At 37.7% G+C, this 16,193-nt stretch overlaps 1 protein-coding gene across 1 annotated transcript; it reads left to right on the top strand.

The window, feature by feature from the left end:
* Positions 1–3,445: 3,445 nt before the first annotated feature.
* On the top strand, positions 3,446–14,784 carry efna1b (ephrin-A1b). The gene is made up of 5 exons (XM_056267751.1): positions 3,446–3,734; positions 12,427–12,722; positions 13,240–13,305; positions 13,419–13,514; positions 13,669–14,784. The coding sequence occupies exons 1-5, from the start codon at positions 3,637–3,639 to the stop codon at positions 13,788–13,790; spliced, it is 678 nt and encodes a 225-aa protein (XP_056123726.1). The 5' UTR covers positions 3,446–3,636; the 3' UTR covers positions 13,791–14,784.
* Positions 14,785–16,193: the final 1,409 nt, after the last annotated feature.

Below are 16,193 nucleotides of genomic sequence, written 5' to 3'. Positions count from 1 at the left end.
AAAGATCTCTTTCATTCAATTTTTTTTTTTTTTTAATTAAGGATTTTGCACCAACTGTCATGTTATTAACATGATTTGTATTCTAGAAAATAAAGTGCAAAATTATTAAGAAATGCTAAATTTAAATACACAGACAGAAACAGAGAATATATATATGCAAATGTACAAAATTAATAGGTTAAATTAAAGTGCAAAAGTATTTAATTTGATTTTTTTTTTCATTCAAAAAAGGAATATATTCAAAAGTTTTCTTAAAGATTCGGTGAGGCTGCATTAAATTTATCAAAAGTGACAGTAAGACATTTATATTGCTACAAAATATTTTAAATAAATTCTGTTCTAATGAACTTTATATTCATAAAACAATCCTTAAAAAATTATGGTTACCACAAAAATATTTAGCAGCACAACTGTTTTCAACAATTATAAATAATAATAATAATAAGGAATGTTTGTTGAGCAGCAAATCAGAATGATTTCTGAAGGATCATGTGACACTGAAGACTGCAGTAATGATGCTGAAATATCAGCTTTGCAATTACAAGAAATAAGTCACACTTTACAATACTTTTTTTTTTTTTTTTATTGTAATAATATTTAATATTGTACTGTTAGTAATATAGAACTGCTTGATGACCCTATATGGGGAGTGCCAGGCTTTTTCCTTTTCTCTATTTTTGCACTCTTGATTATTTAGTTTTCTGTTGATTTTCTCCTACATGAACACCTACTCCGTTCTCCAGGTCATCCATCACTTTTGTTCATTTATATTATGCAACTTCCAAAGTAAATCTATTTTGCTCTCCATTTCTCTCCGTTTTTCTCTTTCCATCTTTTCATCTCTCCCTCTCAGTGTTTCGCAATAGCAGGTTCTCTGTATAACGCAACAAAACACTCCCATTTCCAACCCAACCCTCAACGGCTTTTACACCCATCTTCACCTTTTATCATATTAACCACATAACTATCTTTTCCATATTTGATCATCATTAACCCACCCACTCACAAACATTTCTCCATTTTAGGAGCAAGTGTTACACGCTATTAACAAAAAAGTAATTATATCTAGTAATTATTGACTCAGGTGAGGCATAGAAACCAAAACATTACATATAAATGGTTTCTGCTGGTGCCCAAAGGGCAGACACAGCTTGAAGCATGTAAAGGTCGACCAAAGTTTGTCAATGTTATTATTGTTGCCAGTTCTTTTGTTGCATAATTATGGCGGTAATTTTGCATGTCAGGCAACTAACAAACAAAGTAAGTGTTCCATGGAGACACATTCAGCTCAGGATAACTAAGCTATGGGCTTGTTTCACAATGAGGAATAAATACATTTTTCATGAGATGTTTCATCATTCCCATCTGAAGTTAGAAGCTAATCAAAGCTGGGAATACATTTCTTTGTTGCACGGACGAGATCTCCTGAGCCCATGAGGATATGCATTAGCAACTTGACAGCTTAAACGCTAAATTAACTCTAATAACAACACCTTATGAAGTGCTGTTTAAATGATCCTTCTTCTCATTTTTCATCATGAATGCTTTGTTGGGATATCCTGCAAGCAGTTACCTCAAAGTTGCCCTCGCTAAATGACCCCGAGGGCCATTGAAATGGTCACTTTGGCTGAATGCTGCAATAACAATGAAGGAGCACTTTTGCATACTATAACATTAACAGGACATTAGAGAATTTGTGTTGTACTGGATGCAGGGTTTCCAGGCTGAATGGTGAAGTCGTTTACACCTTGATCGCTTTGTAAAGCTGCAGTCCGTTATTCAAATGCGGCCTTTGTTCAGCCACTGCTCTGAACGCTGGACAACTGCCCATTCACATTCATTCGCACACACACACACACACACACAAGTGGACAGTATGGCCCAACAAATGCTAAACAGTCTTACACAGATCTATCCACACTTTATAGACAACATCGGCTACTGTGTAGGAGGGAAGTGAGAGAACAAAAAAGACAGTGTGTACTAGAGCAAAGAAAAGAGTGAGAGAATAAGACTGAGAGGAATTTCAGCTTCTGTCCTAGACTGTGATAGGGCTCAGTGCTCGATGCCAAGCCCGACTGTAAAGGGAAGCCTGCTGTGGGTAGATCTGTTCCTCAACATTTACTCCGAGCTCTACCTCCTACGCCGATGGAGCTCATAAGCATACTTTATTCTGCAACTCTCAGACTGAATAAAAACTGTATATCCATAATGTCCTTGTTCACCTGGGCGAAGGTGACGCATTGCTCTCTAAGCAGACGGAAAAGCACCCTCACTCATATACACTCAGCTTTGACTAATCGTCCCAAACTGAAGCTTTCAACAAAATGGAGCATGTACGAGCCTGCCTAGCCCTGCCTAGCCCAGCCCAAAATAGTCCGCAGGTAGACACGCTTTCCACCCGGCTCACCTTATACCCTCAAGTCAAAAAGACCTGGACAAAAGAGAGGATAATTGCTTTCACTGTGACCCTAGGATGAGTATCAAGGCCTGGATTAGAGGTACCCTCCTGTGGAGGTGGGATGAGGGGGAAAAGCCCTGATGACTGTAGTGCGGATGTCATAATAACATTATCAGGTGTAAAAGGGGATTTTCGGGATTACAGTTTTTTTTTATTGATACCCAGGACAAACCTGCTTTGTTTGTTATTCTACACAATGAATCGCAATGTTTCCAAATGTAATATTTCATAAAAAGACTGCCCACGGTAAATTACTCAACTTGCTGTCATACTGATTAATGCGGAACAGTGTTATATCCAGCAGGTACACTATACAGAAATATAGCCATTTCAGGCGTGTATTCAGAAAACCCTGAAAAAAGGTATATAGATTAAAAATATTATAAATAAAAATAAATAAATGTAAAATGACCAATATAAAACAATGAACAAAATAAGAAATTGGGTTACTTTATAATAAAAACAAATACTTGTATATTTACTTATAATATAAAAAGTTTAGGTATATGCATATAAAGGACGTCAGTTAGAGACAGTCAGACAACTAAATTTTAATATTTAAAAATTATTATTGTTATTACAGTTATTATTATTATTAGAAATATTTTGGTCAACTGAAATAAAGCTGAAATAACACACACACACACACACATACTATTATAATATATATAATGTTGCCTTGACAATCAGTTAAAGCTCTAAATTACTAACTGGAAATAAATAAACTAAAGCTGAACAAAAAAACTGGTTAAAAAAGACAAAGCACAAAATGACTAAAAATCAAATCAAAATAGGCTTTCAATTAAAACTATAGTGTATAAATGATACTAAAACACTGATTTACAGTAATTGTCATAATCTGTTCATTTCAATTGACAGCCTGTGCGTAGAGGCGTGTCGACATAAAAAGCGTCATTGTTTTCATTGGTTGCTTGCACTTGAAGGCGTGGCTTATGTAGCTTGTTGATAAAGAGGACTGAGCGCACATTTATTCAGGCTTTACGGCGACTGTGTCTGTTAGAGACTCATATACAAACCTGTTATTCAAGTAAACCGAATCAACAGTGTTTCAACGTTTCTTGCACTGCAGTAGTGAAATTTATATTTTCATCTTCAACGTGCAAAACAATCCTTTGCACTCGTATTCCTCTGAAGAGCATTAAATCCCGGACTCAATGGATTTTCTGTGTCTGGTGTGTGTTGCGGTGAGCGTCAGCGCCTGGTACGCGTCTGCCGAGCGACACAGTGTTTACTGGAACAGCTCGAACGCAAAGTAAGTATTTTACTGCATGCTCCTTTATTTGTGTGAAACCTCTCCGCTGTTTTCCACCTTTATGTAAATAATTTTTTCCCCTTTATATGATGTTGTTCTTGTTAGTATTCTTCTGTGATATCTGAAATCTCTGTATAGCTTAGCTATCACAAGTTGTAAAAGCTTGGAGCCTATGTAAACTATAGCCATAAAGTACGCCGTATTATTAAATGAATTATATATATGTATATATATATATATATATATATATATATATATATATATATATATATATATATATATATATATATATATGGCTATATGTAGGCTACTTAACAGTAGTTTCACAAACCGTTAGCGGCATCTTATCTGGTGTGTTTTGTTGCAGTTTCTCGTTATTTGCTCCAACTGTTTTCATTCTGTGTTTAGATTAATGAAACGCATAACTCTTTTAACCCTGTCTGGCTGGCTTGCAAGTTATGTTAGTTCAAGTTGTTTACGCTTTCAGGTTAGTTATCACACACTTCATTGCTTTGATTATTATCTCTGCCTCTAGTCTCTAACAACCTTTAACATGCGTTAGTGAATGACATGATAATTACTGTATAAGAGACAGCAGCTGGGCAGAGAAGTACATGGAAAGAAACCAGACAGATGGACAGACAGATCAGCCTAAATATACATGCACACATGTTAGTTTTACTATTTGTGTGGGCATTTTATTGACAGGGTGTCCTACTAGATGATATTTACCATACTTTATCCCTCACACAAACCTGTAGATGTACAGCAAAAAAAAATTTGTTGTTGTTGTAAATCTAGCCAAATTTGTACAGATACACAAACCATTAAATAAACAGACATGAGCACACTGGACTAATATATCTAGTAGCTTGCACTTTTTATGAGAGGTATCTTGTTACTCTTAGTATGGTATTAATATGTTACTGTTACAGATTACACCGTTACAGCACTTTGATGTGTGTTTCATCAAATGATTGCATTTGTAATCTCTCCTCGTAGTGAAGAAGGACAGGTCATCAGGCACTTTCCAGAGATACGAATGACGACAATCAGAGCGATTTATTAGGCTTTTAGCAAGAAACTCAAGAACAAGAAAATGGGTTTTTGTGAAGAAAATCAGAAGCTTGTAGGCCATAAAACAGAACCTTTGACCGCATGTGCTGGCATCTTTTTTCCCGCTTCTCATTAACTTTGACTTGTTTCACCTGGATTTTTCACGTACACCATGATAAGCCTGTTGTCATAAAAGTTAACTGGTGATAACAGAACTGAATCCGTGCTCATGGTCATGATCCGATTGGAAGTTTTCATGATGTCACAGGTGATTCACACCGACTGTTGTGATTCAGTCGGCTTTCAGTGAGCAATTTATCAATGTCGTAGTTGCGCAACATGAGTGTACCAGCCTTAACCAGACACAGTCTCAGAAGAGCCTGGCTCAATATCAGCCAGCAGAGAGAGGTCGAGAGAGAAGCAGCAGCTGTTCCTGAACACAGACAGAAGGAGGGATAGCTTCAAGAAATCATGTAATAGAGACCAAACTCTTTTTAGGACCTGCTGTGAAAAGAATAAGGTGGAAGAGACAGGGATGGAGTAATAGGAGCTGCTTGGATCTGGGTATAAAAAAGAAGTATTGGTAATTTGAGTCAGACTTCTATGGAGATGGAGAAAAAGAGGTGGGGGGGATTATGTGGCAGCAGTCTGGTGCGTTGTCCGGTCCCTAATCCCGACATGGACCACATCCACGGAAAGGGTTGCGTAAGCACAACAAGAAAATTTGTAATAACGAAACGCTAAGCCCTCAGAAAATCTCTACATTAAAAATCTGTGCGGATCTCTACTTTTAAAGCTCTCATTCTTGCACACATACACAGAGACCATGGCAATGTCACTCTATTAACATTGAAAAATGTTAGAAACAAACACCCACACATCAAAACTGGAATTGTAAATATAATCCCTTCTTGAGCTAGTCATAATCTGGCAGGTGTGGTGGGAACTGTGTTTTCACTACATCTTTCTCCAAGTTAAATCTTTCTCATTAATCTTACATTCTAAGAAAAAAGAAACAACTGCCATTTTATCAGGTTTTCGGGTTTTCCTTTTGCTTTTCTTTCCTTTTAACGACTTCCATCAAAGCCAGTGATTGTTCAATCAGTCTGTGAAACTCAATCAGTTAGTATGCAAGTGCACTAGTCAGGCTAATCAATGCCAGATAGGTGTTAAATATTAATTGGCGTGATCATCTAGTTCTGCCTGTTGCGTAAAAGCGTTTGTATACGCAAACAAACACAAACACACAATGTTTTTGCTGAATGGGTGTGAGTGAACAGTAATGATTTAATCTTCTGCACGTGGCCTTTGGCGAGCTGATTCTCTGGTTTGACGGGTATGTGCGTGAGTCTGCGCCCCGAAGAGACTGGATTTTCAGGTCCGGATTGACATATGGACGTTGTTTTCGACAGTCTGTTTTTGTGCTCGACGCATGCCTACGCTTGCATGCTGAGTGTGCCGAAGGGGAAGTGTACAGTCTCGTCATGTTAGCATCATCAAATCATTACTCTCGACCTGAATCATGTGTTTATTTTCGCATATGTGTTGTCATATGCATTTGTGATCCCTCGTCAAAGTTTTGCTGGCTCGCATGCAGGGGGAATGTGCGATTAGGGTATATTTAGTAGACTGGGATTCCTTCCAACAAACATGTTGCTATACTTGACCTTTCAGCTGTCCACTCATTGTCCACTCCATTTCCTCTTTGTCCATCCCTTCCTCGCCAGATTCACTTTGTTTGATCTTTTACTTGTATCTGAGCATTTAGTGCTGTGTTGTCTTGAGGAGGAGGAGGGGAGCAGACAGATCAGCATTCATATCCAGACAGATTCCACAGACAGGCTGTAAATCTATCTTCTTTACACACACACACACACACACACCTGTTTTTTGTTTCTGGCTCAGATGCACGCAAAAACAGCCGGCTATGTAGGCAGGTCTGTAATCTGTAAAACGGACGGTTCAGCCTCAGATTATACGTAGATGTGTGTAATCTGGCTGAATGACCTATTCACTCAAAAATCACTGTATATAGGCTATTTATAGACCGTGTAATCCAGTGCTGTATAATCCCGATTTACACAGAAATGGATGTGTATGGAAAATATAATCCATAATTCCACAACGCATTATAGAATGTCCATCAACGGGGTTGATTGATTACGAAACCGTAGATCTGTTGTGTTTTTCCACAGATTAGAGTTCCATTTTAGGGTTTCAACTGGTTAAGTAATGATCAGCGGAAATAATCTGATGTCCCAGTTAAAGTTTTTATGTATATAAATGACCCTGGGCCTGTTTTTACATTTCTTGCTGGGTTTTCCACTCATTTGAACCCTTTTAAAGCCCCTTATTCTGATCTCTTCCTCTCTTCTCCTTATCTCCAGCCCAGACTTCCTTACTATTTCTCTTTATATGTCCTTATACCCTCCCTGCTCCATCTTTCCATCCACTTTTTTCCCACACATCCCCCATTGTCTATCTTGTTCAGTCCCTGATTACTATTTTGATTCTCACTGCTCTGTTGAGTTGGAGTTTTCCTGTTTTTCTGTCTGTAGTGTGCTAGATTGTGTAATTGTCGGTGTAGTAAAGTGTGTGACCTCACAAATGTAAACAAAAGAACCAGAAACTTGTTTCCTGGTGTTACTTATTTACTTCAAATCAAGCGTTTGCCTTCAGCGTCTTCAGCAGCTCACTGTCGCCACCTACAGAATGCTTACATCACTTTGATGATCATTTTTATTTCTCTCAGTGACTATATTGCTTTCAGTTTATTATTTCACAGGTACTTTTTTGTGATAAAGGTGCTGACTTTGAATAAAACTCACAGTATGCTACCAAACAACAAGCTAGTGTATCAACAGGCAATTAGCATCCATTTAAAAGTGAAAGACAAAGGGAGGAGGGGGAAATGCAGGCTTTTGTAAGGAACGGACTGAGAAAGATAGGACGGGGGATGGGTGACGGGTTAGAGGTCAGATAGAAAGAAAGGAATGTTTCTCCAAAAAATTAGCCTGAATGAAGAGGCCCAGGTTTATAATGTGATTTTAAACAGAATGGGAAAATAAAGAGGGTGGAGAAGATGGGGGGGGGGGGGGGGGGGGGGGGGGGGTGGGTGGAAGATAGAAAGATATATACGGTATATAATATAAACAGATAGGGGTGGAGCAAAAGGACAGTGATGGATAGGGTGAAATTTTGGTTGTCTGCTCTAAACTCACACAGAATTTCACTGAAATAGCCTCATATCCGTATAATCACACAACCTCCAGAAGTGGTACCGGAGTGGCATGATACTGAAGTAAAATGTGAAAAATGGAAAAGGTACTGGTAATGTGGACGTTATCTGTTAAGTTTACAGACATTTACTTTAACCCTAAAACACAACACAAAGCAGAACATAATTCAAAATATAGGTAAAACACCTGTGATAAAACAGTATGGACAATTCCTTCATATTAACACAATAAAATGGACCCTTAAGACTAGAGTGTATGTGAGACCATCGTTATTCTCTGTTGACCTAAAACTTTATTTTTTCATAACTCTAAGTATTAAAACATTGTAAGCTCAAGACTTTGTCATATGCATATCATGATTTGCACATTTGCGATATATCATTAAAAATGTTGTGTAGTCCTACCCCCACTCCATCTTGACTTGTAACATGTATCTGTAACCCCCCACCCCCACTTTAACCCCCGCAAACGGGCCGTATTGGATAAGTCTGGTGCTGGTGAATAGCAGCGGTGTGATCCGTGTGCTCAGTGTGATAATCCCTGGTTTGGAAGAGCGGATTAGCTGGCTGGCATTCCGACCCGTTCCGCTACGGCTGGGGTAATTACCAGCATGTAATCGACGAGAAGGACAATACGAGAACATACTGCTCGGAAAGAAAGTGAGAGAGCGGTGAGGTTAAAATGACTTAGTGGTGACTTAGCACCTTGAACCTGTCAGACTTTAACGGGACGGAGGCGTAAGACTGAGACGTATTATACTTGTAGTGGAGAAAGAGAGCCAGACAGACAAAAATAGCGTGAAAGCTTCGTGCACGCGCTTGAACAGACAGGTTTTATTACTTGATAGTGTGACAACAAGCCACTAAAATAGGATCATAATACTTGTCATGACAAGCAGCAGGTTTTCAGTAACCAAGCCCTCCGTTTGTGTGTTTGTGTGTGTGTGTCTGTCAACTGCTGACAGCGAGCATAGTGCAGTTGGCAGTGAGTACATCTGCTCTGAAGCACACAGCTCCGTCTCTTAGTGTGTGTGTGTGTCCTGCTGACTGTGTAAGGGTGTGTCTGAAAAATATGACCCTGAACTTTGACATTACTGACCCGCCTGACAGCTTGAAACATTCAGCCAAAAGTGAAAGAGGGAGAGTGCAGACAAACTATTGAGGGGAAAGGGGACAAACACGTATCTGAAAGCAAGTTAAGCTTTAGTTTTACATATAAAGTAGTTTTTTGTGTATTTGAAAGTCTATTATGCTCACCATGGCTGCATTTATTTGACCACAAATACAGTAAAACAGCTGTTGTGAGTTATTACAATTTAACATAACTGTTTTCTATTTTAATATATTTTCAGCATCATTACTCCAGTCTTCAGTGTCACATGATCCTTCAGAAATCATTCTAATGCGGATTTGGTGAACAAGAAAATGTTCTTATTATTATCAATATTGGAAACAGTTGTGCTGCTTAATATTTTTGTGGAACTCGTGCATTTTCACAGGATTCTTTTAATATGAAGTTCAAAAGAACATAATTTATTTTAAAGTGAAACATATTTTTTTTGTGTAATAGTGTAAAAGTCTTTACTGTTTTTTTTTAAAGACTGACACTTGCATAAGATGAAGACTCCAGTCATATTAGTAGCCTAAAATTGCTCTACATAGTGGAGGTCGGCTCATTCGACCAACCTAATTAGTCTGTGTAAACAAATTACTGAGTGCAACTTTAAACTCAAACTCTTTAAGCCCACACGCAAACATTTAAAACACAGGCTCCTCTGTGTCTTGTGATAAACAGATGAGTGATGTGGCCCCCAGGGGCCGCAGGTACAGACACTCCCCTGAAATGTGCGCTGTTTAAATGCCCCTTTTACAACAGCGTCACTCTCACGCTCGGCCCATCACAGAGCCAAGTGTCACACAGGACGGGAAACAGTGGCCACTGCAGCGTTTGAAGTGACCGCTCACCAGGAGGATAAGCACAACAGAGCTGCTCTGGGATTGTTTGAGCTATCGGCGGCTGGCCTTGGATCAGCTCAGAGAGATTAGACAGGCATGGGAATCATAGTGTGAGGGCCCACCAGACCCTTTCAGTATTTAATTAAACTCAGAGATGCACAGATAATCCAATTATATTCTTATAAATGGCCAATTAATGTTCTATACTATTTTGTCAAAATAAATAAAAAATAAAACACTACAAACTAAAGTAATTGTAAGTGCTATAAGAGTATTTTGACATTACAGCATTATAATGTACAGAATAAAAAATTAATTTGATTGATTGATGATTATTATTATATTTTAAGAAAATATATGGCATCACAACATGATGTACAGTATATAAAATTAGCTGAATTTGTTATATATTACATTTAACCTTTCTATTAATAATTGTCATAATAGAATTTAACAATATAATAGATCTAATGTTTAGTAATAAAATAATTTACCCCATACATAAATATAATGATGTTTCATGACATTCATCGGGAATATTTATGTATATTAGTCAATATAATAATGTTTTATATTAGCCAATAACCGATATGGTACCAATGTATTGTGCATCTCAAGGCAAACACCTTGGTGACCCCCCAAAAAAAAGAGATTAGACCCGTGCCTTAGGCTGATGTATGGGGGATGAGTTAATGACACCCAATTTGTGGTGTTGTCTTGATCTTGGCACCAGGTTTCAAACAGCTCCAGATCAGCTGCTTCAAAGGGACCTCAGAGGAAGTGAGACGGGCCAATCAACCACACAGTCGAGTTCCCAAGAAAAACTAAAACCGCCGAAACCGTTCACACTGATTTCTGTTTTGGAATCACTTTGACCATTTAGCATCTCATCCACCCTTACTTGGTCTCATCAGCTCTGATGTGTTGATTGGCATATTGAATACACATAAAAAAACACTGCTTTCCCACACACAGAAAAGTCAGCTGGCTTAGCAAGCCGTACACCCTGTCTTTTGAACACACTGCTGATTAGAAGCCGTGCGAGACTGACTCTAATCTCTGCATTAAGCGGGGCTAATGAGCGCAGTGATGTGTATGTTTACCCCCCGTCTGAATAGACCGCTGGGTTGTTTAGACAGGTCGGCTAATGCTTACTGCAGAGGCACAGTGGGAAAGAGACCGAGATGAAGGGGGTTGAAGTGGACAACAGGGGGCCCGTCAGGAGCCTGTGTGTCTGTCCGTCATTTAACCACGGCTCCTGATGGCAACAACAACAAATACATGTGCCAAAAGGGAGAAAGTAAGTTTTGATGGCGGTTCACGTGAGGGCCGTGTGAGTAAATGTTATGGTAATGTGATTGGGTTTGATGATATTGGGTATATGGAAATGTGATGTCGTATAATTTATAACAGTCACAAAGCTAATCAGCCAATCAGATACTTTATGTGGTTTGAACAGGGGCATTGTATGGTCAAAGCGGGGATGAGTGTATTCAGGAAAAACCGTTGTGATTTATTCAGATATGTTGCGTTATTCAGAAATGTGAGACAAAATTCACAATAATAAATCACTGACAACATGAAAGCAAAGACACAGAAAGCACAACATACTGAAAGGCCTGTGGATTTGTCATTTGTACATCTGGTAACAGCAGCAGGGAAGCTCAGATCAGACGAAAATGAGAAAAGCAAATGAGACGACAATAAAAGGAGAGACAGACAGAGAGGAGGCTGTGAAAACATGTAGAGCCAATTCAAAGAGTCAGTCAGTCTAAGCGGCTCCATATCTGTTACCAAGAGAACAAGGAAGAGGTGATGATCACACAAAGTCAAAAGTTGTAACAAAAAGTATTTTAGGGCTGTCAAAGTAAACATGTTAACATAAAATATGTAAAAAAAAAAAAAAATATATATATATATATATATATAATATATAATAACCCCCTATATGGGGTTCCCCTCAATAAAAATGGGAGATTCAAGTTTATTCTAAAAGTGAAATCAGTGAGCAGAATTCTTTAAAAAAAAACAAAGCAAAATGCTTCTGGAAATCAAGTAAGACAAATGGATTAAAAGTAAATCTTTTCATAGAGGACTTTAAGAAAAACACAGTTGAACAATTTCCCTAAACACTCCTTCACCCAACGTGACACAAAAATGCAGAGTAGAAAGAAAAGAAAAAGAAAAGAGGGATTGTACAGGGTGTTTCACCCAAATAAAAGCAGCAGGTGAAGGGTGAACACACTTCACTCACACACGTGCATCAGGGTGTAGCTCTCGCTTTTGCTTTGCACTGATGACGCTTGCCTGGGGCCGTTTCGTGTCACTGTTTCTGTTTGTTTGTGAACATCAAGTTTCTTTTTTGAGCCATTTTATTCCTGAGGTGTGTCTGTGTTTTGAAGGTTGACAGCCATTCATGGATTTTTTTATTATGTCTTCCAGCTTCCTATGGGATGATTACACCGTGGATGTTCGCATTAATGACTACCTAGACATCATCTGCCCTCACTACGCACGGGGCGAGATCCCATCCCAGGAGGCTGAGCGGTACGTGCTCTATATGGTGGAGCTGGAGGACTATGAGAACTGCAAGCCGCAGTCCTTCGACCAGCTGCGCTGGGAGTGTTCCAGACCTTTCGCTCCTCACGCTCCAGAGAAGTTCTCGGAGAAGTTCCAGCGCTTCACTCCCTTCACTCTGGGCAAGGAGTTCCGCCAGGGAGAGAGTTACTACTATATTTGTAAGTATCCACGTCTGTATTTGTGAGAGTATGCAAAACTAAAAATGTGAAGTTTGTGTGTTAAAATTAAACATTAAAAATGTTGTGTGTATCAACCCATACAAAGTTCATGTTGTGTGACCAACAAGTCGGAAGAAAAAAAATACATAATGTGCTGAAAAAAAAAAAAACAGGAAAACCCCTGAAGACCTTCATCATCATGTCATGTGGTGTGACTCCCCAAAAACTAAAAGATATTTATGCATTAATAATTCAGGATATTTGGGAAACAATATTTGTAACCTTTTAAAAGCATATTTAAATTATTCAATTTAATTCCTTCAATTTTTGAAAATATTATATGTACACTTACACCATATGCCATTAAATTTAAACTTTACATTGAAAATGAATTTCAAAACCTTATGAAACCAACGTAAATACAAAATGAACGTTTTAGCATTTAATAACACATTGAATTATTTACAAATATAGTACTACAGATTCCAATTCTAAATTTTCACTCTGTTTTCCACAGCCAAACCTCTTCACCATCATGGACAGGAGTGTTTGAGACTGAAGGTGGATGTTGTTGGACTTCATGGTAAGTCAAATCAGTTCTTCGCATTACCAACTAGACATTTCTGCTATCTTTACTAGATTACAAGGACAACCAAAGCCTTACTAACAGTCCAACTATATCATTTAATGTTCTAGGCTCCAAGAACAAGAAAAAGATAGTTGAGAAGGATGATGAAATGGAAGTAAATGCTGCTGGAGGAGTACATAACCCATCAAACAGGCTTCCAGCAGGTGAGAACTTCTTTTCCTCGCTTTTGGCAGCGTGTCCATTTGCTTTAGAAAAAGATGTGGAATTTTTTTACTTTTCAAGCCGAGGTGTTAGAGTGACTTTACGCAAGTTACACGGTCACGAAATGTACTCATCGTGCTTCTCCTCTACTTTCAGATGACCCTATTGCCATGATCCCAGTTGTGCAGAGGAGCGTGGGCAGTTCGGGTGTTCGTGTGTCTCCCGTCTCAAGTTTCGTCACGTTGATCTCTATACTCATCTTTCTGCTCCTCCACTGAGCCTGCCTGATATAAGAAGATTTTATGGACGCTGGTCCGTTAGGACACAACAGACTTTAATGCCGGTGCTGGTTACCGGCTCTGAAAATAGATTTTCTATGAAGAATTTTTATACAAACTGAAGTTTTGGTGCTGGTGTGCAAGTTTCTGAGTGACGTGTTTGTATTTGTGTTCGTGAGAGTGATGTGACCAGAGAAAGGTGTTTTTGAAGAACCTTCTCTCTTTTTTATGAGTATTTACCGTTCTATAATTCTGTTTTCCATCAGCTCTTTTTATTTTACATTTGTAGACCGTATGTGCTCATTTTTCCTGAAAATTCTTCACAAATCTATTTACCAATGTGATTCAGAACAAACCTTAAAGTCCGGAGAGCTTGTCTTGTAACCATCAGCTGTAGAACTGGAATTGTGATCACAAGGGAGAACAATAGGCTAGATATTGTGTTTGATAGAGACCTTTGCTCTACTGTACTGATTTGAGCCAAAGATCACAGGATTTATCTTAAAGCTGACCCTGACCTTGCACCTTATAAAGAATTGATGTTTGTGCATAAAACAGTGTTTGTAAATCTAGAACAGCTATCGAACAGTTTCCTGTGTTTTGGATCTCGTGTTGCTGTAGTTTCAGTTGGTTTCTGTGATGTAATGTGAACACACCCTACACAATGTACTAGAATTATGTTATAAATGAGATCAGATTTGTTTTCTTTCATAACACAACATTTGGTTTTGAACAGGAATGATCAAGTTGTGCTGTTTGTGAGTGAGCGAGAGAGAGAGAGAGTGAGAGAGAGAGAAGCTGGCCTTCTGACAGAGAGCATGACATGCACAAACAATTTAAAACGGTTCAAAGAATTCTTTCAAATAAGTTAAAAAAACTATTTCTTTTGTAAAAAGTTATTTTGTACTGTATTGGTTTATAAACTTGTAAATAGTTGTGTAAAAATGTACATATTAAGAGTTATATAAAATAAAGACATTTGTTAATTATGAAATTGTGTGGAATTTTTTTTTAATAAATATTGTTCAATTGATTCAAAGAAAACAAAGTTTTGGAGCAGCACAGACAGATTTTCTGTGCAATTTGAGGCCTCAGAGTAAAGTTTAACACTGTCAAAACACCACCATCAAACTTTCTTCCTGTCCTCTTTCATTCCCTTTTCATCTCTTCTTCTTGGCCAGGACTTCACAGCTTTTAACCAAACATTCAGATGCGGTTGAGATGAATGAAAGAAAAGTGGCACTTGGGTGCCAGGACGTAACTTTTCTTGGCAGGCTCAACTTTTCTTTTTCTTTTTTTTTGACATTTGAAAACATTAAACAAAATATACATTGGACTCGCTATGTAGGTCTTTCTCAGCTTTGGCCATTTTTGCACACCTGGACTTTTAGAAAACAATTTTTTATATTTCTGAGAGGATCATTTTGTCTTTGAAAATAAAATAATAATCTTCTTTGTCTTGTTTTGTATTACTCTTTGGTCTTTTTTCATAGTTTGCCTTTTATGTATTCTAAATACAATTAATAATTTCACACTTTTTGCACATTTTGACTATATTATATAATACATAAAAATATGCAAAAAAATATATTTAATTTATTCTATTTTATCTATGTCTCATTTAATCTCAAGCATGCTCTTTGCTGACAAAACATTTTCATAAGGGATGAAATTGTGATAGAAATCATTATTTAATTATTGAAAAAAATATATTAAATTAGTTTGTTTATGTTTAGATCACTTTGTATGGGCTATCATAAAGATGCAATAATTATATAGTTCCTATAATATTTTCTATAATTGTTTTCATGAATCACAGTTTAAGATCATTAAATGCAAAAATAAATTATGAAAGGGTGCATGGTTTCCAAGATAGTAGGCTATTGATACATTTAGAATGCAACAAAATGAAACCTTTGAAATCCGTTTTGATACAAATCAACCGACACTAAACGAGCTACAACATGCATGTATTCAGTGTAGTTAGGCCTAACACTTTTCGAAGCCCAGGAGTGCTGAAACTAATTTATTTCAGAAAGCGGTTGTGCTTTGGACAGAGCTCTATACCTCAAGGCAAGCGTGTATTTTTAAAAACGACAGCGTTTTAAATCTCAATATATTACAAACAATATAGGTGGCAACCATCTTAAAATTACGTTGGAATCACCTACGCCTCTTATTTCACTACACAACTGGACTCTGGAATTATGATTTGAAGCTATTTGCAAAATCTCTTCAATTGATGACAGACGAAAATGCCATGAAACTTTCTGCTTTGGGCTTTACCATCACCCTTACCTTTTTTGTGTGTGTGTGTGTGTGTGTGTTGTTCTGTTTTGTTTTTTCTTCCGAATTTTGTATCAACACGAAAAACATATGATCGTTGAAGTATGCCATAAATGT

This window comes from Rhinichthys klamathensis, unplaced genomic scaffold (genome assembly GCF_029890125.1).
Source record: "Rhinichthys klamathensis goyatoka isolate OS25496 unplaced genomic scaffold, OSU_Roscu_1.1 h1tg000262l_1, whole genome shotgun sequence".
Lineage (NCBI taxonomy): Eukaryota > Metazoa > Chordata > Actinopteri > Cypriniformes > Leuciscidae > Rhinichthys > Rhinichthys klamathensis.
Note: the sequence above shows the minus strand (reverse complement) of the source record. Positions and strands in the feature narration are given on the sequence as shown.

Coding starts and splice junctions, on each gene's coding strand:
- efna1b (XM_056267751.1), top strand. CDS start 3,637: ATGGATTTTCTGTGTCTGGTGTGTGTTGCGGTGAGCGTCAGCGCCTGG. Junction 12,723..13,239: donor AGAGAGTTACTACTATATTT/GTAAGTATCCAC, acceptor TGTTTTCCACAG/CCAAACCTCTTCACCATCAT. Junction 13,306..13,418: donor GGATGTTGTTGGACTTCATG/GTAAGTCAAATC, acceptor TTAATGTTCTAG/GCTCCAAGAACAAGAAAAAG.